This window comes from Canis aureus, chromosome 4 (assembly GCF_053574225.1).
Source record: "Canis aureus isolate CA01 chromosome 4, VMU_Caureus_v.1.0, whole genome shotgun sequence".
NCBI classification, from domain to species: Eukaryota; Metazoa; Chordata; class Mammalia; order Carnivora; family Canidae; genus Canis; species Canis aureus.
In genome coordinates this window covers 13,782,585-13,806,072 of record NC_135614.1, presented here as the reverse complement: position 1 = coordinate 13,806,072, position 23,488 = coordinate 13,782,585, and the positions used below count along the sequence as shown (strand labels likewise).

General features: G+C 41.8%; 1 protein-coding gene across 3 annotated transcripts in view; it reads left to right on the top strand.

Moving 5' to 3' along the window:
* CCDC6 (coiled-coil domain containing 6) overlaps positions 1-23,488 on the top strand; it is a 111,272-nt gene that overhangs the window by 32,894 nt on the left and 54,890 nt on the right. For all 3 annotated transcript variants that reach the window (XM_077894613.1, XM_077894612.1, XM_077894614.1), the window contains exon 2: positions 20,091-20,240. In XM_077894613.1, coding sequence (XP_077750739.1) covers positions 20,091-20,240 — 150 coding nt within the window. The remainder of the gene's footprint in view (positions 1-20,090; positions 20,241-23,488) is intronic.

Genomic DNA, 23,488 nt, shown 5'->3' with positions numbered 1-23,488 from the left:
GCATATATTTGCTAGATAAATGAGTAAAGGAAATGAGTATATACACTTATCACGCACACACATTCATGCACATACACTTTACTGTAATTCTTCTTTTACCTTTTTTCCAGTATTAAATATCAATAGTTCTCTGTCTGAATTAGTAACCATGGTTAATTTTGCAGCATTTTGGATGTTGACAGCTGTTTTGTGTTTAAATGTAATACTGCCTCAATAGCACTGAAATCGGAAACATTTATTTTTGCAAAAAGCATTTAAGATACATTTGGATGCTTTTAACTGTTCTGTCTTCCTAATTTTGAAGGCTAAATACGTGTCCTATGTATTCTGTTTCTGCCTCTTCCTCTCCCCCTTCTAATACAAAAAAGTTTATTACAAAACCTTCACATATTTATATAAATCCCAGTTGCCAGAAACAGTGAGTGAAACCTAGAGTTACTTTGAAATGAGCAGAATAAAATGGCACCTTAAAATACAGTCCCCCAGTCTCTTGTCCATGGAGCCAGATGTGTTTCAGAATTAAGATTTTTTTGGTGGTGACGACAGAGGTGTATTTGTTTCCCAAGGCTGCTGTAACAAAGCACTACCAACTTGGTTGCTTAAAACAACAGAAATTTATTCTCTCACATTCTAGAGGCTGAAAGTCTGAAGCTAAGATGTTGCAGGGCTGTGCTCTATGGGAAGCCTGCAGGAGAGGGGCCTGCCCTGCCTCTGCCAGCTTCTGGAAGCTTCTGGGGGTTCCAGGTGTTCCTTGGCTTCAGGTGTTATGTTTCAGTCTCTGCCTCTGCAGTCACATCCTTGTTCTGTCTGTGTTTTCCCTTCTTATAAGGACGCCAGTCCTATTGGATTAGGGCCCACCCTAATGACCTCCTCTTAATCTGATTTTAACTGCAAAGACCCTATTTCCAAATAAGGTCACATTCACAGGTACTTTGGAGAAAGGACTTGAACACAGCTTTGGTGGGGGGCAGGAAGAGCACAATTCAGCTCATGATGGGGTGGGGTATGGAAAGGCAGTGCTGGACGCATGCCACATGTAACACCTCTGAATGGGTTGGAACAACAGTCCATCAGCAAACACATCGGAAGAACATGTGTTCCATCACACTGAGTGCGATGATAAAGCCGCACACTGCCTTGTGTCCTTTTAAATCAGGCTTTGCCACCAGGCCAATGCAGTTCAGGCTGCTGGGCTTCCTGCCCAATGGTTGCAGCTTTTGGTTTGCAGACTCTTTTGGATTTTGGAGTTCTGTTTAAAAAATCGAGGACCTATGCTGGGTTTTCACCTTCATTCCTAACAGCAGGAAAGTGAACTTTCTTAGAAGTTCTGTCCCGGGAAAGTTACTACTTGTGTGCTACTCAAAAGTTACATCTTTGGCCCAACAAAACAGACTTAGACCTGGATGTCAAGGAGGTAATACAGTTTGACCACTGTAACCCTATGTGCAACCGAAATAGAAATTTTATGTTGAACAGTAAACCCTTGCTAGCAGTTAAACTGTCTCTTTCTCCTCCCTCACAGAAAAACAGAACTTTCGTACATCAGCCCACAAATCACAAAGCCAGTCTTCCATTGTAGCCAAAGTATCATGCCTTTCTGCTCTTAAGAGGAGTTGGCCTCCATAGAAAGTCAGTGTGGAAGCCAAACCCCCAAATACATTTGTACCACCAAGCGGATGATGAATGGCGGAGTAAATTGGCTACCACTTTCTCATCTGCAGTTGCATGGGAGGCAGACGAAGCTTTGTAGCTTTGAAGAATGTCAAAAGCTGTTTGCTTTAAATGCCAATATCTTAACTCCATACTGAAACCCAGCGTTGCAGAATCTGGAAGGAGTGTCCAGCTAGTGTAGTATCAGATACTGTTCAAGCATGTTCTCTGTAACAGTTCTTACAGTGGAAGTATTGAAAACATCTGGAGCGTCAGGGAGATTGGGCACATCAGCGAGATAGGATATTTCTGATATCAAAAATCATTGGAGGAAATTGAATTACAGAGAATACTTAGGATATAGTAAGTGGGGTAGAGGGATACAGTGTGCCTATAATATGAACCAGTTTTCTCAAATGTATAGGCCAACTCTGGAAGGCATAGATAACAGTGTTAGCAATGTTTTGCCTAATAGACTACTTATTTTCCTGGGAGTCTTCTACTCTTTTGTAATGTTTCTTTTTTCACCCCCACTCCCCACCCCCTAGCCTTTCTCTCCCCTAAGTCCCTTGACCCAGGGGCCCTTTACTTTTGGGGGGAGAATTGCATCCCCTTATATTTAATCAGAGTCCTGTGCCTTTCTGCTGCTAGTTGTCCACTGAGTTTGGAGGATCCTTTGTTGCTGTACAAGCATATAAGACCCCACTGCCTTGGAGGCAGGAGGAGGAGGATGTAGGAAGAGCACTGAATGGGGAATAGCGATATTTGGGTTCTCATTCCCACTTCCCATGGACTAGCCTCAGTGTCCTCTGATGACAAAAGGTTTTCCCTAGAGTTCTCCTGGATAATGTAGCTGATTTTTGTCAGTTGCTGTGTCATCGTAAGGGACTTTGGATTATCTCACATTGTATAGAGAAAGAAATGTGGGCTTAGGGCAGAGGGAAACTTGCCAAGGAGTTCACAGCATAGCCAGGACCAGAGCCCCAGCCTCCTGAGTGCTAGCGCACTGGTTTCTGGTTCCCCAGCTGGCCTGGTCAGGAGCCTTGGGCCCCACAGCCCAGAGCTGCCCTGCTGTGTCGAGAGGGGGGCCTGGCATTGGGCATTTACCTTTTTAACTTTTTTTAAAAGAATGAATATTAGGTGATGCTAATGTAATCTTGATTTTGGGTTTGTAGGCAAGGCAATCCTCAGGGGGGTGTGCGTGTTGTGTATGTGTGTGCGTGTGTGTGCGCACGCGCGTCTACACACAGATGCAAAGCGAATATTCTTTTTTTTTTTTTTTAAGATTTTATTTATTTATTCATGAGAAACACGGAGAGAGAGGCAGAGACACAGGCAGAGGGAGAAGCAGGCTCTGTGCAGGGAGCCTGATGTGGGACTCGATTCCCGGTCTCCAGGATCACACCCCGGGCTGAAGGCGGCGCTAAGCCGCTGAGCCACCCGGGCTGCCCGCAAATATTCATATTTACAAAACTTAGTATGCACAAGGCAGTGTTCTCAACATCGTGGATGTTTTGTGGCAAATTAGCCCTTAACTCCAGAGGCACTATTAACATTTCTTGGGTGCAGTTCTATTAATTTTTAAAATATTTACAGGGATTTATATGCATGATCCTTATATACATTTATACAATATAATAAACATGTAATTTTATTACTAGATGAATGCATTTATCCTTATTAATAAAACTTTAATGGGATCATAATACACATACTCTTCTTGCCTTTTTAATTTTTTGCCAATTTTAATTTACTGTATCTTGGGGGAGCTTTTAATTTCTACACTTATTTCTGCCTTTCTTATACTGATGAGTTTTCATCTCAGGAATTGTACTAGGACAGAAGCTAAACTGCTGAAAGGGAGACCCAAAATATGGTGGCTCTGAGTCTTTCACTATCTCTCACCAGTTCCAGGCTCTGTGATGTTCACTGGCCTAGGATCTTGCATCTCACAGCTGTACCATCTTGTTGTGGGGTTAGCTGCCTCTATGCTTCATAACTGCCAGCTGTCAGACTGTGGGAAGGAGGAACATAGGTGACGATGCTTCCTTTTTTTTTTTAAGATTTTATTTTTAAAATTTATTTATTTTTAAAGATTTTATTTATTCATGAGAGACACACACACACAGAGGGGGTGGGCAGAGACACAGTCAGAGGGAGAAGCATGCTCCGTGTAGGGAACCTGATGCAGGACTCGATCCCGGGATTCTGGGATCATGCCCTGGGCTGAAGGCAAGTGCTAAACCGCTGAGCCACCCAGGGATCCCTTATTTATTTATTTGACAGAAGAGCACAGGCAGGGGGAGCAGCAGCCAGAGGTAGACGGAGAGGCAGGCTCCCTGCTGAGCAGGAAGCCCGATGTGGGGCTCTGTCCCCGGACCCCTGGGATCATGACCTGAGCTGAAGGCAGACACTTAACCACCTGAACCACCCAGGCACCCCTGATGCTTCCTTTTAAAAGATGTGACTCCAGAGTCTCACACTGCTTCCTTCTTCTGTTCACCTCCTCTAGACCAGATACGGATCTCAAGGGTCACCTCGCTGGCAAGGAGGTAGGGAAATGCAGTCCAACTGGGTGGTTATGAGTCCAGATAGAGCATGAGGGGATCCTGTTGTGGACAGGAGAAGGAGAAAGAAGGTTCAGGCTAGAGGTGAGTCACTTTCCTTGGCTACTTGTGAGCATTATGTGGCATTGGTGATAGGAAGGAAGAATGGAAGTCAGAGCTACCAAGTATAGATAGGGCTGTGTTGTGATATTGCTGGCATCCGTGGAAGCTGACATAGGGTGGGAGAGGCTGTGGTGGATCTGGAAGTCCTGGACTAGCTGTGCCAAGGGCAGTGACAGAACTTTACTCATTTTTCTGTCACAAGAACCTGACACAGTGCTTTGACCATCAGCTAACCAGCAGAAGAGCAAAGTGGGAAAGGCTCAGAGTTTAAGGGAAGGCTTTCCTTGCCTCTCAGAGAGTGCCTGTGTGTCTAGTATTTGAGTGTTTGCCATACGCCAGGCACGGTTCTAGACTCCGAAGCCGCAATAGCCACCAGCAGATCTGCTCTACTTCCTAAACCCACGTGCTGGTGAGGAGTGATAGGGAGACAGAGAAGTAAAAACAACCCCACAGAAACATTCGAGGGGGAATGTGTCCTCTGATGGAAGGGAAGCCATGGGATGGATGACTGAGGGCTGCCTGTAGACTTGGTGGCAGGGCCCAGGTAGCCAGCCTGCCATGCAGTGGAAGGTCTAGCTAGTGCCCAGGTCCCACACAGGAATTATGTGTTTGGCATGTGTGGGGGTAGATGTACTGGTGTAGCTGACGTGCCATGAGCATGGCGGGCAGAGGCAGGCAGAGACTCCATCATGAAGGGTTGGTAGATGGCAGGAAGGAGTCAGCATTTCTGAGTATCTAAGGCACTGGAGGGCTTGATGTAGGACAGTGAAGTGGTTAGTTTTCTGCCTCTAAAGTCATTTTTGGATGCAGAAGGGAGCATCTCATAGATTGTATGAGAGCAAGAGGGGAAAAATCAGGGCTGTCTGGGTAGCTGTTGTCAGCTGGATATAAAATGGTGGTGGCTAGAACAGAGGCAAGGAGAAGAATTGAAAGAAACATTCTAGATCTATTTCAGTTAAAGACAAGATGTTCCGATGGCTCGAATGGGCACAAGGCTGCAAGGCAAAGAAAAACCAAGGTTTACTCAAGATGTGTTTGATGTTGGTTACGTTTGAGGCTCCTTCATGATCTCCAGTTGAAGCTGGTGAGTAGGTAGTTGGTTAAGAACCTGGAGATCTGGGGAGATTTTTCTGGCTTAGTAGTCTCATGGCCTCTTAGGGTGCCACTTAAATTCAGACTTCGGGTTATACCTTATACCCCTACACTGAAATCATGAGGATGTGATGGGTGTGAAGTGTGCCCCTTTCTTTGGCTCTCATGGTTTTTGAAAGCTAGATGAAAGGGCATTCTTGCTGGATACAGGGTGAGTCAAGGGTCACCAAGACCACCCCCTGGAGAACTCACATCATCCATATGCGGTGATGATCATGGCTGGGATTTATTATAGCCAGAGGCTACAAAGCAAAATCAACACAGAGCAAAGGTACCCAGCGCGAAGTCTGGAGGGAGCATTAGCTTGTAAGAGTTCTCTTACACTAGTCCTACAGGATGTACTTACTTCCCCCTGGCAACAGGTTGTGATGACAACACATGTGAAATGTCCATCAGGGAAGCTCAGGAGAGACTCAGCACCCATGGTTTCACTGAGACTGACCATGAAGGCCCCCTCTGCTTAGCATGTACCAAAATCCTAGACTCCCAAAGGAGAACATTTTGTTTGTAAAGTTTTGACACAATGAGCCCCTTTAATCAGGGTGGTGGGAACCTTTCCCATATTCAGATTCCCAGTCAAGGACTAAGCTTTGTAAGCAGCCTTCAAAGAAAGTGGTTAGGCCTGCTATACGTTAGCTCTTTTACACACAAGAGAATGTAACTTCCTTATCCTGCAGTTTCCTGATGGACTTGAATCCAAATCTTGACTGGCTTGCTTGTGTCAGACCTGCTCTCATGGTTTCTTTGACTTGTCTTCCCTCAACCTGACAGATACACCTTTATTCACTCTGCAAGAGCAGGAGAGAAGAGCATGTGGAGTAAAGCTGATTTGCCAGAGTGTGCTGTCAGGATGCCTGGGAACAACAGTGTCACACACCATCAGGAAATAGGTGGTCTCCCATTTGGAGCAGTGGTAGTAGTGGTAGCAAAAAAGTGGCTCTTGTGCAGTTCTTAAAGATTACCTGTCAGTCATCCAACAGTTAGTTACTTTGTTCGGGAAAAGAAATTACAGGGTATCCCCTCTGGCAGATGAGCTGCTTTGCCATGCTCAGACACTGTGCAATAGTACCTGGTAGCTTTAAGGTGAGCTAGTGGATTTGGCTTCTTTCTGGAGCATTGTGCTACATCCCTCACACTAGGGGAAGACCTTGTTATTTGGAATGGTGGAGTAGGCCATAAAAGGACTTAGGAACTTTGGAGCTAGTCCAGGGCTGAGGTTTGAATTGCAGCCCTGATACTTAGTAGCTTGGGTCCTTGGGCAAGTTGCTTGACACCTCTCTCAGTTCTTTTTTTTTTTTTTTTTTAAGATTTTATTCATTTATTCATGAGAGACACACAGAGAGAGGCAGAGACACAGGCAGAGGGAGAAGCAGGCTCCATGCAGGGAGCCCGACATGGGACTTGATCCCAGGTCTCCAGGATCATATCCTGGGCTGAAGGCAGCACTAAACCCCTGAGCCACCTGGGCTGCCCTCAGCTCTTATTTTTATGTGTGGCTGAAATCTGTGAAGTCCTGAGCTGAAGGCAGCACTAAACCCCTGAGCCACCTGGGCTGCCCTCAGCTCTTATTTTTATGTGTGGCTGAAATCTGTGAAGCCCATATATTGATCAAATGAGATGTGTGGAAGGAGCCTCCTACTGTGCCAGAAATATAATCAATACTTTTATCATATAGTTTGGAAATAGAGTCCATAGAGTTAATGATTCTTTTATAAAAACACACACATATATATATTTGTATACACTATAACAGTTGTATATTTGTTTATGTTTATATTATTCAGCAGTTTGAGTGCTTGTGTGCTGGGCCATTTCTTCTGTTACTGTGGTGGATAAAATACTTACCTTTTTCTTCTGTGCCGCTTAATCTCATTTTAAATCCCTTGATTCTTCAGGCTGTTTTATGCAGCCAAGATCACTCCAAGGCCAACAGCTAAGTGTACAGATTAATGATGTTACTTTCCTTTAATTGCTAGGAGGATTATATACCCCTTCAGGGCAGGAGCAATGTCAGTGATATTCACTGCCATATCCGCACAGTGCTTGCCATGTAGGAGGTTCTCTGTCATATGTATTAAGTTACATTTAAAAGATCTAATCACTGTAGTTGCTGCTTCTACTTGTCAGCTCTTCTGGTTGGGAACTTATTGAGGGGGAAGCCTATTATTGACAAGGGATGCCTCCTGGGTGTAGTGCTGAGATGCACCCCTGCCCACGTCAGAAATAGTGGGGACATGGTTAATAATGCAGGGTTCCTGGTTAGGAAAGCTATGAGTTAGGCACATTGTAAATGGTGCCTGACCAGCATTCAATCTGGAATAATAATTGTTTGCCGTCAACTCTTCCTCTAGGGTGAAAATGACCAGTGAGATTATTAAATATTTCCTCGAGTTTTGGTTTTGTCATTCCTAATTTTCTTCATGATGCTTCTGTCATCAAAGTACCTTTTGGGGAGGAAGGATTCCTGTCTTTTCTGTCTGGCCTGCCTTCCTGTTTCACTGGGGTCACTGTACCACAGCTCCCCCTATTGATCATTTGGAGTAGTCCGTGCTTGCTGGATTCCTTTGCTCTGCACAGTGGGCAACTGAGTAGTAATGCTCATTTTCCAATCTTGTCGAGCTGTAGAGATTTCATATTCCTGTTTTCCTGATCTCAGTTAGTGTCCCAGCACCAAGTCTGGAAACTTCGAGGCGTTTGGGGATAGGTAGAGGTACAAAGGGTGTGGCATTAGTGGTTTTCTTGTGAAAAAACGGTAGAGGCCTCAGTTTTTTGTTTTTTTTTTTTTGTTTTTTTTTTTTTTTTAGATTTTATTTATTTATTCATGAGAGACACACAGAGACACAGAGACACAGGCAAAGGGAGAAGCAGGCTCCATGCAGGGAGCCCAACGCGGGACTCAGTCCCACGTCTCCAAGATCAGGCCCTGGACCGAAGGCGGCGCTAAACCGCTGAGCCACCCGGTCTGCCCAGTTTTTTTTTTTTTTTCTTTTTTTTTTAAGGTATTTTTAAAAAGTAATCACTGTACCCAGTGTGGGGCTTGAATTTATAACCCCGAGATCGAGAGTCACATGCCTTACTGACAGAGCCAGCCAGGCGCGCCCCTAGAGGCTTCTGTTTTAAGAGCACATCTTCCAAGAGCAATGGATATTTAACTTTCCCCATGGCTTCTGAGCTGAGTGAGATGTACCCTGGAGGTAGTAATATCATCAAGGTGAAGAAGATGATGCATTTAAGTTAATGAGTGATGAGAATCACAAACATAGAGCACTGATGTGCTCATTTCTCTCTTTGTATCTTTAGTCTGTCCAGTTTATGACAGTTCTTACAGATGTGTGTGTCTTGAGACTCTTAGGCACAGTTGTTGTCTGATCTCTTTTTAAATATTGCATATAGATCCGAGGAGGTTACCTTTCATGATATCGCAGGACCAATGCCTGTGTTTATAATTGGGAAACGTTGTTATTTCCACTGTGAGACTCTACATCTAGTGCTGTCAGTAGGTGAGGAAATGAGTTTTAGTGGTAGGAATTGCTCATCGTATGATCCAAAAAAAAAAGAAAAAAAAAAAGAAAAAAAAGCTTCTGACCATAGTTAATAGGTTCATTTTCATTAACAATGCACACTGACCTAAAGTAATCAAATTCTAGAGTTGTTCCTCTCTCATGCTCATCATTTACAGAGATTTTAGGAAATGTGTGTCTTCACAAGAAGGGAAGAAACTTTGAAAAAGAGAAGTATCCTGATTGAGTAGCATTTTACTGCTTCTCTCATTAAGAAATGAAAACTTTTTCCTACTCCCTTGATCTTGGATCATATAAGCTCAACTGAACTTCCAGCTGAATGCAGCAGTATGGGTGAGCTCAGTGAAACTAGCCAAGGGAATGCCTCTAGAATGAGGTCAAATAGTTCATTGTTATTTATGGGCATTACATTTTGGGGTGGTTTGTTACATAGTGATAGATAACCGATAGAATGAAGACACTCAGCCAGGGATCCTATTATGCCCTCCTGTCCTCATAAGAAATCATCAGGCTTGGGAAAATAGTCTTTCACATTTTAGTATAATTTAGGTCAGTCTGATTGCTTTTCAATTGCCAGTTGAAAGGGCTGCTAGGTGCTCATAACTTTGTTTTATAAGGAAAGGAAGGTAGCTGATTTTGGGGGCGTGATTGCTTTTGGGGAAAGGATTGTTTGGGTATTTTGCTATACTGGGGTAGGGCCTTTAGAGTACTTTGAGTGTACTACCAATTTGGTAAGGAGATAAATAATTCTGTGAGGGAAGATGAGAAAATACCAAAGAAACTTGTGAAGAGTATGCCTTGAATTGACTCCATACTAAAGAAGGGGGAAAGAAACCTCCTTTATCCTACTCAAATAGGATGTTTTTGCTTTTATTATTTTTAAAGGAATCTCTACACCCAGCATGGGGCTTGAACTTAGAACCCTGAGATCAAGAGTCCTACACTCTTCCAATTGAGCCAGCCAGGCACCCCCTCACTTTTCTGTTACTTTTGACTGACTACAGACATTGTATAGCGAAGACTGAAATGAATAATACTATGACCAGAAATTAGTATGTCTCTTCTGTTGGGCCATCAATGTGAGACTGAGTCCGTCTAATCAGTCGTTGAACTGGATTTGAGTTTTGTTGGTGGTTGTTTATCATTTTTCCACAAGCTTCAAATCCCTCCAGTACCTTATATATAGAGTGGGGCCTGTGGCACTCCATTTTCCTTATGTTCTTGCTCTGCCTTCTCAGCTTTTAGCAAGTTCCAGGGCCTGGGCTACCATAATCTTCACGCCTTTGCCCTTTCTTGATTGAGCCTAGATCACCGTGATTGTTGCTCATTCCCAGGCTCCTTGTAGAGGAAGGTGGTTCTCTCATTCATCTGGCTAGTCTTGGATTTGTGTGCCTGGGCCATAGAGACACCATGTTCTCTGACTTGAATCTCTTCTGTGGGTCTTCAGGACAGAGTTTCCTGCCCTTTCCCCAGAGGCTGTGGATCTTTGCTTGAGTCCTGGGGGAAGGACCCCCGTCCGGCCGCCTGGGTCCACACACACACAGACCAGTGCTGGTTTGGCGTCTGCCCTCTCTTGAAGCTGGGGCTCTTGGCCTGGGCCCTGGGGACTGAAGGGTTTGTTGTATCTCCCCGAGTGGCTTAAGCCACCCAGCTCCCTTTTAAAATTGAGATCTAATTCACATACCAGAACAGTCACTCTTTTTTTTTTTTTTTAATTTTTATTTATTTATGATAGTCACATACAGAGAGAGAGAGGGGCAGAGACATAGGCAGAGGGAGAAGCAGGCTCCATGCACTGGGAGCCCGACGTGGGATTCGATCCCGGGTCTCCAGGATCACGCCCTGGGCCAAAGGCAGGCGCCAAACCGCTGTGCCACCCAGGGATCCCCACTCTTTTAAAATATACAATTCAGTTGTTTTTTAGTAAAATGAGGTAACAATCACCACAGTTTAATTACAGAGCATTTTTATCACCCCAGAAAGAAAGGTCAAACTTTTAGTAGTCATTTCTTATTTCCCCCACATTCAGCCCTCATCATCCACTAATGTACTTTCCATCCCTTCAGATTTGCCCCATTTGGACATTCCATGTAAGTGGAATCATACATTCTGTGGCCTTTTTTGTCTGGTTTCTTTTACTAGGAAGGATATTTTCAAAGTTCATCCATGCTGTACTGTCAGGACTTTATTTTTGTATGGCCAGACCACATTTTGTTTCTGTTCATCAGCTGACGAACATTTGGGTTAGTGCCACTTTTAGGCCCTAATGATAATGCTTCTTGGGACATTTGTATACGAGGTTTTGCATGAAGAAAAGTTTTCGATTTTCTTGGGTATTTACCTAGGAGTGGTTTGAGTAGTATGGTGACTTGAGGTTCCCCTTTGGGAATCATCCAGACTGTGTTGTAAATGGTAGCAGCACTCTGCACTCCCACAGCAGTGTATGAGGGAATAGCTCGAGGTTTATAGTGAGTCTCTTTCTGTGTAGGGCAGGTTTCTTCCTGATATTCTTCGGGAGATCTGCCTCTTTTTGGCCCTTGTGCTTTAAGACAAATTTTAGAATCAGCTTGTCAGGTTTCTCAAAAAACCCCGTTGATATTTTAATTAAATTGCATTGAATTCATGGGCGATTAGGAAAGAATTGACATCTCTACAGTAGTAAATTTTGTATATCTATTCATGTATTTTTCTTCATTGAGTATATTTCAGTCCAGACTTCTTTTCTTCATAGAATCTTTGATATCTTTTGGCTGATGTATTCTTAGGTGCCTTAAAATTTTCATGACTGTATTAAATAATATCTTTTTGAAATGTGTGTTCTGTTTATGGCTGGTACATACAAAATCCATGGTCTTTATCTTTCTTTTAATTACTTGAATTTCCAGGAGAGTTTTATAGTTTCTTTTTTTTTTTTTAATTATTTATTTATTTAAGAGAGAGAGGATGTGTAGGAGCAGGAGGAGGGGCAAGGGGAAAGGGAAGATCCTCAAGCAGAGGATCCCTGCTGTGCATGGAGCCTGATGCGGGGCTGGATGCCAGGACCCTGAGATCATGATGTTAGCTGAAATCAGGAGTCAGATGCTTAACCGACTGAGCCACCCAGATGCCCCGAGTTTTATAGTTTTTAAATAATGCTGCCAATAATGATAGTTTTGTTTTCTCTTTACCAATTATCATACTTTGAATTTTTATCTATTTTTTCTGTGCTTGCTAGAACTTCCTAAAAATGTGTTTTGTTACAAAATCTGTTTAAGACAGATATTAATATAGCCTTGTATTCCCCCAGTTTGGGGGGTGGGTTATTGTTTGTATGGTGTATCTTTTTTCACCTCTGTACTTGAAACTTTTATATCTAATATGTTTTAGGCGTTGCTTCTCCACGCTCTCCCCAATCTCACAATCTGTCTAGGTTAGTCTACTTGTGTTTATTATGATTTACTGATATAGTTTCCTTCTTTCTACCATCTTTTTCTTTCTTTCAGACCTTTTTAAGTATTTTTTTCTACTGGTTTAGAATTTCTCCATTTCTATTCATTTACTAGTTATCCTTGAAATTTTACCTTGCACATTTAAAATATGAGGACCTTAAAATGTTTTAATTCTCACCATCCCCTTTGACTGACACTATTACTACTTAGTATTTTAGTGCTAGTTCAGTATTTTTGTTTCTGGATGATCTAGCGCAGCCACCAGCTCAGGAAAGAGCAAGTGAGTCCTGGCATCCTGCGGTGGCCACCTGCCCCACCCAGGCAGTCCCGAGGGGGCCCTGGCTGGGTTTGCCAACACTGTTACTGGATAAACTTGTTGCAAGAGAAGCCAGTAACTCAAGAGGGATTTGGAAAACAGAAAGGGAGAAATTTATTTTGGGTGCTGGCAGCGGTGGGGAGGTGGCAGGATCAACAAACCTTAACAACTGACCTCACACAAGGTAGACTCCTGGAGTTTGATTGGAGGGGTTCCAGAGGGGTCCTCAAGAGAGCCGGCAGGGAACACATGGTCATAGGTGGGGGTTGGTATTGGTGCAACCCATGATCCTGGGCAAGGAAGGAAATTTGGTGGGGTGTGGTCTTCTAGGCATACATTTCTAGTCTGGAGGTTGGAATGTTCACACACTACAGAACATCTTTAGTGCCTAAAGAAAGTGTGATAAATAAACACTCATTCTTAGAGCATGAGTTAAGTGGGCTTGTCTCTTTCTGGTTTTAAGGATTGGGGTCTGTTGTTGAACAAGAGGGCTCACTGACATTTTCATCTCACAGACTAGGTGTTATCTTTGTTGAGATTATCCTTCATTTTTATCAGTTTGTTTGCTCATCAGTTTTTTGTGCATTGTAGACATTTCTTCTGGAATAATCCATCCTGTAGACGCCTTCTAAGTGTAGGTCTATTGGTGATAAACTCAGTTTTGGTTTATGTTAGAAATGTGGTCTTTGTTTCTTTCTTCAAAGACAGTTTTTCTTGATATCCTAGTATAGTTTGCCAGTTGTTTTGTCTTAGAATTTTGAGAATATTCTGTTGTCTCCTTTACTTGTTGATGTTGGGAAGTGATTGTCAGTCTGTTTGTTTCTTTATGGATCATCTGCTTTTTCTTTAGACTTATTTTTAAGATTTTGTCTTAATGATGTACAGTTGGGTTAAAATGTGTCCAGGTACCAATTCTTGGTTGCTTTTTGTATCTATAGATTCACATCTTTCATTAGATTCTGGGAAATTCTCAGATGGTATTTCTGAGATACACCATTTGAAGCCGTCGTCTTCAAATGTTTTCTTCCTCTTAATCTTTAGTGAGGTGTATGTCAAATTTTTCATTTCCTTCCTGTCTCTATTGATATCCTTCCCATTTTCCATTTTCTTGTTTCTTTGGTCTACATTCTGGATTAATTCTTCTTTCTTTCAGTCTTTGCTATTCAGCTGTGTCAAATTTGCTATTGAAATACAAAATGCGTGATGAATTTAAACATTTCTTTCAAGAAGTTCTGTTTTCTTTTTCAAACCTGCCTGATCTATTTTCTTGTTGCTCATTCACCATGTTTTATTTCTTTTTAATGTTTCACCTAAAATTATTTTAGAGTTAATGAGAATTTGAATATCTGAAGCCTTTGCTGGTCCTGAAGGTGGGGTAGTTAGTGTGTACGTGTGGAATTGTAAGTAGATTGTTTCTGTTTATTTATTCATACGGTATTGTGTCCTTGGTGTGTGATTTTTCTGTGGAAACCCGGCATAGGATCCTTCTACTTTTGATATAAACATTCAGTTTTGGTATTTCAGTTAATCATTTGTTGTTGGATATCTTTTCATGAGAGTAAGTGCAAACCATATATATATATTTTTTGATGGTTCTGCTATGTGTTTCTATGGATGTGCCATAATTATGTCCTTTTCAACTTTTAGTTAAATGAGGGGAGGCTCCATAAGACTTCGCTCTTTTCTCATTAATCCGCCTTTACATGCTTCTTCCCAGGCCTTTTGGCAACCATCTTTTGAATGCTTCCTTATGCAAGATACTATGCTCAGCTTTCTGTGAATTATGTGGGTTTATCTTCACTCCAACCCAGAGGGAGGTACCATTACTTTCACTTTACAGAGGAGAAGGCAGTGATTCAGAGAGGTCACATCGCTTGTCGGGGTCACACTGCTGGAGGTGGGCATCTTGTGAAGAAGGCAGTCTGACACCAGAGTGGTAAAGACCTGTCTTTCACTGAAGCTGGTTTGACAGGTACAGCAGGTTGATGAAACTTGGTAGCTGTTGGAGTTAGTCTTAACCTTGAGATTCTCTGAGCATTTCTGGTCCTGCAAGTTAGGCTTTCTGGCTGTTTCTCTCTTGCCCTGCAGTCCTGCAAATGGCCTAGGTGTGGTATCTGGGGCAGAATAGCACAGTTGCAAGGGCTCACAATGATTCTGTTCTGATCCCTGTATACTCACACTCAGTAATTTGCTGGCAGTACTGGAATGGAATAAATAAGTGCTTTAATTTACTGATTATTAATTGTTTTTGCCATAAGCCTAGTGTGCAGTATGTATGGAGGAAACACAAAATAACCTAGCTCTTCCACAGACTACATGGAAAATTCTGATTCTCATGCATGTAATTGAAATCATGTCTCTAGTTCTTCTAATCAAAGAAATGAAGGTACTTAATGGGCTTATCTTCTGTGTCAGCTGCTGCCCACCCCTGTAGTATTGGTACTTAAATGTTAAACAGACCATGCAGGACCACAGTGGGCAGTGGTTTGTGTTCATAAACCCATTGGTATGACTGATGATCAGGAGACTTCCCCCAAGAGAAACCAGCCATCAGGCATGGGTTCTGTTGAACTCTGAGCATCTCTGTGGCCAGTGCACATATGCTGTGGTGAACCTAGTCAGTGACAGTGGAGAAAGCGCGGAGTTCATTCACTTGCCTGGTTTCGTGTTAGGTGGTTCCTGCTACTGTAACAATTTGGTTTCTAATGCTATTTCAAACTGAGATGTTGAAATCATTAGAATATGGATTGTAAGTGACTAGACAACATAATAGTGAATTTAAATAATATATTTAAATAAATTCCTAAATGTAAATAATTAAAATAATAAATAGAGCTTGCCTGAACTCTTAAGCATTAGAGCTTCAAGGTAATCTTACTCTTATGATTTCTTTTGTTATTAAAACAAGTCAGCAATCAAAAGTAATTTTTAAAAACAAATGCCAGTGTGTTATCTTGGTGGTCACTCGTATCTTCTCTTGATTATATTTTTTACCTATGGCTGCTATCAAATATTGCCTGCTCTGGAAAACTTTTTTTTCCTTATGCTTGACAGATCATGAATTGCATCATCCTACATGATTTTGGTTTTGGCACTTGAATTTTCTCATCAGCAGTGAGTGCTGCTGTTGAGAGTTTTTGAATTCTTCTTTCTCCACCCACTGATCTTCAAAATACTGCTGGATTCACATTGGAATCTCCTGTCAAATTTGTGCCCTGGTCATCATAGCAGTGGGTCAGAGTGAGCTGTGTTGTCTTTATTCACAGAAAATTGTGCTCAGTTAGAATATGGTTGCCTAAATATGTGGTGACTCAGGAAACAATAATTTTTCTAAGAATTTGGCTGGTGTTTATTTTTGCCAGAGTACTTGGTAAATTTCTCCTGTCCTATTCCTATTACTGTCCCCCCCCTCTTTTTTTTAATGTTGGATTTTTGATAGGATGTGGAGAGATGGAGAGATGCTTTTTGCTCTAGTCCTCGTATTTATAGACCTCAGACGATTTCTGCTAGGGGAGGGGCAAAAATAGCTGATACTACTGAGTATGGTTATACCAGAGTCACTGAATTTCTGAACACAGCATCTAGAACATATTGAATATGCAAATATAATTATGGATATTTAAAAAAATCTTCCCCAGATTTACCAATCTTCGGCTCTACAGACATAGGCAGAACACAAGTTTTCCTCTTTCAAAGCATTCCTAATTTTTTGTTCACATTTTGAAGTTACAGTGAACCATGATTCATTTATTTAGCTTTTGAAATAATATTATTTTTTAGTTTGGATGTGTTTAGGTGTGCTGAAATTTTCAAGCATTTCAGATAAAAAGGGAACTAGATTGATCAAACTGATGAGATTTTTAAATGATAGCTTGTTTGATCTTTGCTCTGTCCACTTGTTTTTCTAACTGCCAGTGCTGGCAAATGGTGCCTGGGGCTGGCTTCTTTGCTCCTAGGGCCACTGTCGACCTGGCTCTTGGCTTCTTTTGGGGCGGGGGGGTGGGAGGGATAAATTGGAATGATAATTTGCTTACAGCTTAAATAAAAGACTTGTCTTAGAGTTAGGGGAAAAAAGGCCAGGACTAAGACTGAAATTGGGCCCGTGATGCACATGGCCTGGGAGAAAGCTGTGGGGGGCCGGATGAGGGGAGTAGCTTTGTGTGGCGCTCAGTTCAGAGTCTGATAATCAAGTTTAGCCCTGGTTGTCAGTACACTCTGTCTAATCTTTTAGGAAATTTTCTCTGAGGCTATATTGGATGCAGAATCTTATCTTTTGTCCTCGTTTGTGTGCTAATTCCTACAATGATCTGTGACCAGTTAGCAAAAGGGTGAACTAGGTTTAACATTTTGGGGACCTGGAATTTTGTCCTCCCAGTGGTTTTCCTCTGGATGTCACATTCCGCTGGAGGCAGAATAACAAACAGCCCCGGGTTCAAACTAAAAAGTGGCAAAAACTTCAGCTAAAGGAGGCCTTTTATGAAGCCTGTGTGAGGGCCTGTTCACCCCTGCTGAAGTTAGAGAGGCTTTGACAAGCTTCCACAGAGCAGTTCCGCGTGTTATTCAGGGGTCCTGAGAGCGGCATTTTCCATTAATGGGCTTTGCCTAGAATTAAGTGGCTATTCTAAAATGGTGAATAATTTTGTTCGCTAAAGCCTCAGCCTCTCACGAGCAGTGATGTGTCACTTACTTGGGAAGGCACTTCAGAGCAGATCTGGTGCTCTTCAGTGCCTCCCCGCCCCCATCCTTTTAAAATTTTTCTTGTTTTCTCTGGGAAGAATTGCAAAGGAAACCAGGTGCTCCGCGAAATACAAACCCTGCTAATTATCAGAGTGCTTTTTCTTAATCGAGGTATAATTCACATATGATAAAATCCACCCTCTTAAAGTGTACACCTCATTGATTTTTAGTATATGCACAAGGTTGTGTAAACCGTTAGCACTAATTTCAGAACATTTTTATCACCCCAAAAAGAAATCCTGGACTCATTAGCAGTCAGTCCCCATCTCTCACACTCCCCCTTCCCCCACTCACCCCCGCCCCCCCCAGCCCCTGGCAACCACAAATCTACTTTTTATCGCAGAGTTCTGTTTTATATTACACTGAAATCTGTTGTCCCTGTAACTTAATGGTTCGATGAAGGGGGAGGCAGGGGTGGAAGCTACATGAACAAACACTTAGGGCTTATCCCTTATTTCCAGCTTCTTGCTTCCACACCCCAGTGCAAAGGGGAGAGTGTTCTGCTGAGCCTGAGTCTGGCTTTCTTGACTGCTTGTGATCAAATATACAACTTGTCTAAAATTCCGAGTGTGAGGCAACGTGAAAGAAGTTGAGTCTGGCTGGACAATGAAAATAATTTATGGCAATCACCCCTTTGAATAATTAAGTGCAGAATCACTGGCAGAAGCATTACAGCCCCTCTCTACCTTTCTGTTCTGTAACTTTTAGAATAATCAGAAATCAAATCATGTAGGACGTTGTCAGTCAAAACCAGAAAAACAAGTAGCTTGAACAGATTGCGGGCTTGGATATATGTGTCAAGTGTGCCTCCATAAATACTTTGGATTCCTGCCCGTTGCACTAGGATGACACCTGGAAGTCTGTGGGTTTTAAAGGGGAGCCGTGGAATCTTTGACAGTGGGGAGGGGAAGCACTGCCCCTCAGCAGGTTATCTGGACCCCTGGGGGGAGTTCAGCACTAGGAAGGGCTAACAAAATCTCATGTGTGAGGGAGCCACTGAAGAAGCCTAGGGACCTCTCCCTGGGTGCTCTTGCATGGAAATACAAGTTTATTTGCTGAGATGTGTTCCTACGTGCTCAGTTTTCCTTGCTTATCCCAAATGGTTTCTTAAAGAATGTGAGTGCTGGACCTTCTCCCAAAGTTTCTGCCTTTTGTGTAGCTCTGTTTTTCAATTGAAGTACTACATGGGGGTGGGGGGCCTGGGTGGCTCAGTGGTTAAGTGTCTGCCTTGGCCTCAGGTCATGATCCTGGGGTCCTGGGATTGAGTCTTGCATCGGGCTCCCTCCTCAGCTAGGGTGGGGGCCTCTGCTTCTGCCTCTTCCACTCCCAGGTACTATACAGGGCTCTCTTTTGTAGAATTGCTTGACAAGCAGTTCTGAGGACTGGTGTCCTTCCTTCTGGCCACAGAGGTAGAGAGCACAGAGGACAGACTCCCCAGAAACCATGGCTGTGAGGGTGCGGGCCCTGGGGAGCTAGAATTAGGTACAGAAATCTAAACCTCTGGACTTGGGAGTGCTGGTCAGAGGTTTTACAGCAAGGTGGTAATTATTTAGTGCTGGTGCCCTTTTGTCTCCTGCCCTCTGGCTTTAGTATTATTATTATTATAAGTGACAGGTGCTAGAGGCTTGGAATTGATGGAGCTCTTTCTGCCTCAGCTTGGCTGATAAAACAGGAGTGCATTACTTGGGATGAGTGCATCAAAATGATGCAGTTTAAAAAAGTGCTTTGAGTAGAGTTGAAACAAGTTTCCTCTTTCTGAAAAAGATTAATTTCCTTCAAGGATGGTTAGGTTTTTCTGTTTATTCTGTTAAAACGTAGGTTGGTGGGGGAAGCTACAGAAGAATATTTTCATCTCCATTGAATTATCCTGACCCTCTTTTCTTCTGTTTTTAAAATTCAGTAATGGCTGTCCTTGCCCTCACCTCCAAAAGATTCCCAGTGGGAAGTTAATAAAGTAAAAAATAAGCCTTTTCATCCACCCTTACTTTTCACTGGTTGGATTCCTGCTACCTCAATTCTTTTTAGCTGCTTGGTATATTTCCTTACAATGACTGTTCATTGAGCATGGAAACAAATCCCTGTATATCTGCATTGATTTTAAAATTGCATATTCAAACCCTTTCAGTAACATCCTAAAGAGGTGACATGATTTTACTTTCTCTGCTTCAGTAAAACATGTTGTCCATATATTTTAACTATAAACCTTTGGGATATAGTGACTTGCAGAGAATTACAATGAATTGATGACCATATCCCAGAATTGGACCTGTCTCCCATATGAAGGGTCTCTGTAGTCTAGTGATTGACTTGGGATTGATTAAAAGAATTGTAAAACAATCTTTATTAATATCTTTGAAGCATCACTTTAAGAAGAGGAGCCATCCGTAGTACAGGGGCCCTTTGGGGAAAAAGCCAGATTTGCTTTTAGGGTTGCTATTCAGTCCTTCTGGTTTATGTATCTTAGTGTGCATTGGTTCACAGTTAAAAATAGAAATCTCATTAAAATGGGTGCCCTCTCTGTAAATAAGAACTATTTCAATTATAAATTTCCTGTTTCTTTAACATATTGTTGCTGTTTTTGTTCCTCTCTTTAATTTTTTTTTTTCCCCTTAAACAGCAAGCCAGGGCTGAGCAAGAGGAAGAATTCATCAGTAATACTTTATTCAAGAAAATCCAGGCTTTGCAGAAGGAGAAAGAAACCCTTGCTGTAAATTATGAGAAGGAAGAAGAGTTCCTCACTAATGAGCTCTCCAGAAAATTGATGCAGGTAAATTTATCTTTTCTTCCCTTACATCTTCCCTGCCTGTTTTCCTCTTTAGGAAAAAATGACTTTGATAGAGCACTTTGCTTGAAACATTTGCTGATGAGGTTGTAGCTAAAGTCCTTTGAAGATTAAAAATACCAGGTAAAGATGGCAGCGATGTAATACTAAAGACTGGCTCTGAGACTCATCTGCTTAGATAAGGGAAGATATTTTATACTGTGAGCACCTCACCAAGTTGCTGATGAGCCTGAAGCCTTAGCACAGGAGTAATTGCTATATGTAGTGTTTTGGAAATATGAGGATTAACACTAAATGTGGTACTTTTTCCTTCTTCTACATTGAATCTATAATGAACGCATAAACATTTTTGCAGCAGAATTGGGTCTTTTGCACTAAAGTATGAGGATATAAAGTGAAATGTCAATTTGGGATGAAAATAGTAGGTATCTATGATCTGTCGTTAAAATTACATCCAATATGGTGTGCTCAGATAAGTGGAGTAATATGTTCCTAAACAAATATCAGACAGCTATTACAGCTTTTTTAATAATAAATTTATTTTTTTATTGGTGTTCAATTTGCTAACATACAGAATAACACCCAGTGCTCATCCCGTCAAGTAGCTATTACAGGGATCCCTGGGTGGCGCAGCGGTTTAGTGCCTGCCTTTGGCCCAGGGCGCGATCCTGGAGACCCGGGATTGAATCCCACGTCAGGCTCCCGGTGCATGGAGCCTGCTTCTCCCTCTGCCTATGTCTCTGCCTCTCTCTCTCTCTCTGTGTGACTATCATAAATAAATAAAAAAAAAAATTTAAAAAAAAAAAAAAGTAGCTATTACAGCTTAATGTTAATCACTAATAGTTCATAGAACACACAACGCAAAACATACAGGAAGGTTTGATTTTTCTAATTCAGAGGCTCCTTTTTTTCCCCTCAAAGCTTACTAGTAAATTACAAAAATTAGAATTCGTTTTAGGGCCAATAATTTGTGGGTCATGTAATACGAACTTTAGAATAAGTAGGATATTAAGTTTTCATTATATGCCACAGCTTGTCCGAGATCATGGGCAGGTATAGAATTATGCCAGGAGGAGGACGAGTGATTCCACTTCATCTGGTGACTAAGAAAAGTAGATGTGTTTCCTCTTCTCTTCCGTTCAGGGACATCACTAACCATCCCATTCATTGACTTGATTGAAGAATACATTTTAGTGAGGTTATAATAAAAGGATACTTGAGACTTAAAAAAAAAAAACTTTCTAAATCCTTTTCTTATCTTCCAACATAGACAGTCCTTAAGAGAAGGCCAGAAGCTCTGGGATAGAACTTTAGGGTTAAAACCATACGGTAGTCCAGACAACTGGGATCCCATCTTTTTTTCATTCTCATTTTCCTAACTAATTACCAAATAAAGATACTATTCCTCTCTTGCAGAAAATTTGATTTAGATGGTGGCTGTTGAAATGTGAAGAATAGAGGTAGCCAGGCATTATTGTCCAGCAGAGATTTATGGTAGAATTTTTGTGTGGAAATGCTTTATTGACTCATGTGCATTCTGATTTAGAGGGAAAAAAGGGGAGAAGGTTAGTTTGACCTTTGAGTCTCTCTCACTTTGGCAGTACCAGACTGCTTATTCTGCATGCTACTTCTAGAACTATAGGGATGCAGTTATGGTTTGTTTTTCTGGGTTCAGAGTGTAATCAGGTGGTATAATTTTTAGCCCTGCAAGAAACATTGTTTGTTTTCAGCTTAAATGGTTGTTAGTATTTAGAATCTTTTACCAAATTATTTATAAAAGCTGCCCAAGCTAGATCATGCTAGCTAGCTAGATCATGCTCCTTTTCTCTGTAAAGACTCATCTTCATTGTGAGTGGTTGCATAGTTTATTATAACCCACCTTTCCCCAAAGACACTAATGTCCTTTAAAATAAGACACTAAATAACATAAGAGCCATGTACAATAGAAAAGGAAGTGAATTACAATAATACATGACATAAGAATGTTTGCACTTAAAAATTTTAGTTCTGAACATCCTACAAATAAAGCTGTAACCTAGAGAAATATAGTGATTTTTTCATAATTGTTATATCTGAAAAAATAATAGTTTTACTTCATCAGGAGGAAAATATTTTCATATATTAAAAACTGAAGGACATGTTGGATTTTTCTTAAGAGATTGAAGAAGGTACGAAGTGAACAATGCAATAAATTGTTTTTTTTTGTTTGTTTTTATAATAAATTGTTTTTGCCAAAAGTAGTATATAATATGTAGGAATAGTGTCCACGCAGCCAAGTCCTAGGTTTGCCCTCTGTGAAAACAAAGGATATCATATTAAGGGGTGATTGTGCTGTTGGGAGAGCTCTTGGCGAGGCCAGCTCATTCATGGTCTGACGTGCAGAACCTGGACAAATGAATGGTTAGGATGTCTCTGAGACAACCTCTCACAAATCCCAGCTGTATATATTTATACAGACATACACATATACATGCATACGTTGTAGCAAAATATACATAAAATTTTCCGTTCCAGCCAGTTTTAAGTGTGTAATTCAGTGACATAAAGCATACTGCTGTGCAACCACCACCATGCATTCATCCCCAGGACTTCTTGAAAACCAAAGTCTGTCCCCATTAAACAGTCACTCATCCCCCCTCCTGGTTCTTAGGCTCTTGAAAGGAGATGATGTCAGGGAGTTTGAGGCTGAGATCTCTGGCAAGTTCTAGAGCTACGTCTGTTCTGTGGTATGATAGGTGGTCTTTCACTTCAGACATCAGGTGTCACAACATGCCCTTTTGTGCAGAATACCCTGGCAGCCCTCCTGTGTTTTGGGCTGGTTGGAGAGCTGGGACAGCTGCGAGGAAGAAGGGCTGCCGCCACCCTGTGGTGCTCACCCCCTAGGCTTGCCTTAAGGATTTCAACCAGTCCTTTGTGGAAGGCTCATGTTTTCTGCCACCCAGTGTGGAAGAATGGATCTCCATCTGGAGACTTTTAGAGTAATTGGTACCAATAGACTTTTCTAATTGTGTAATCACTTTAATATGGCTCTCTAGGATGGTGCTTCTAGATCGAAGAGAAACCTCATGCAGGTGTCCCTGATAGACAAATGAGTGAATTGACTGCTCACCATGAAAATGTTTGGTTAGCATTTTTCACCCAAAGGCCATTGGGAGGCTACATGTGGAACAATTTTGGTTTTGTCACCACACTTTCACTGTTGTCTCTCATAGTGATTGGACAATGCTTTTATG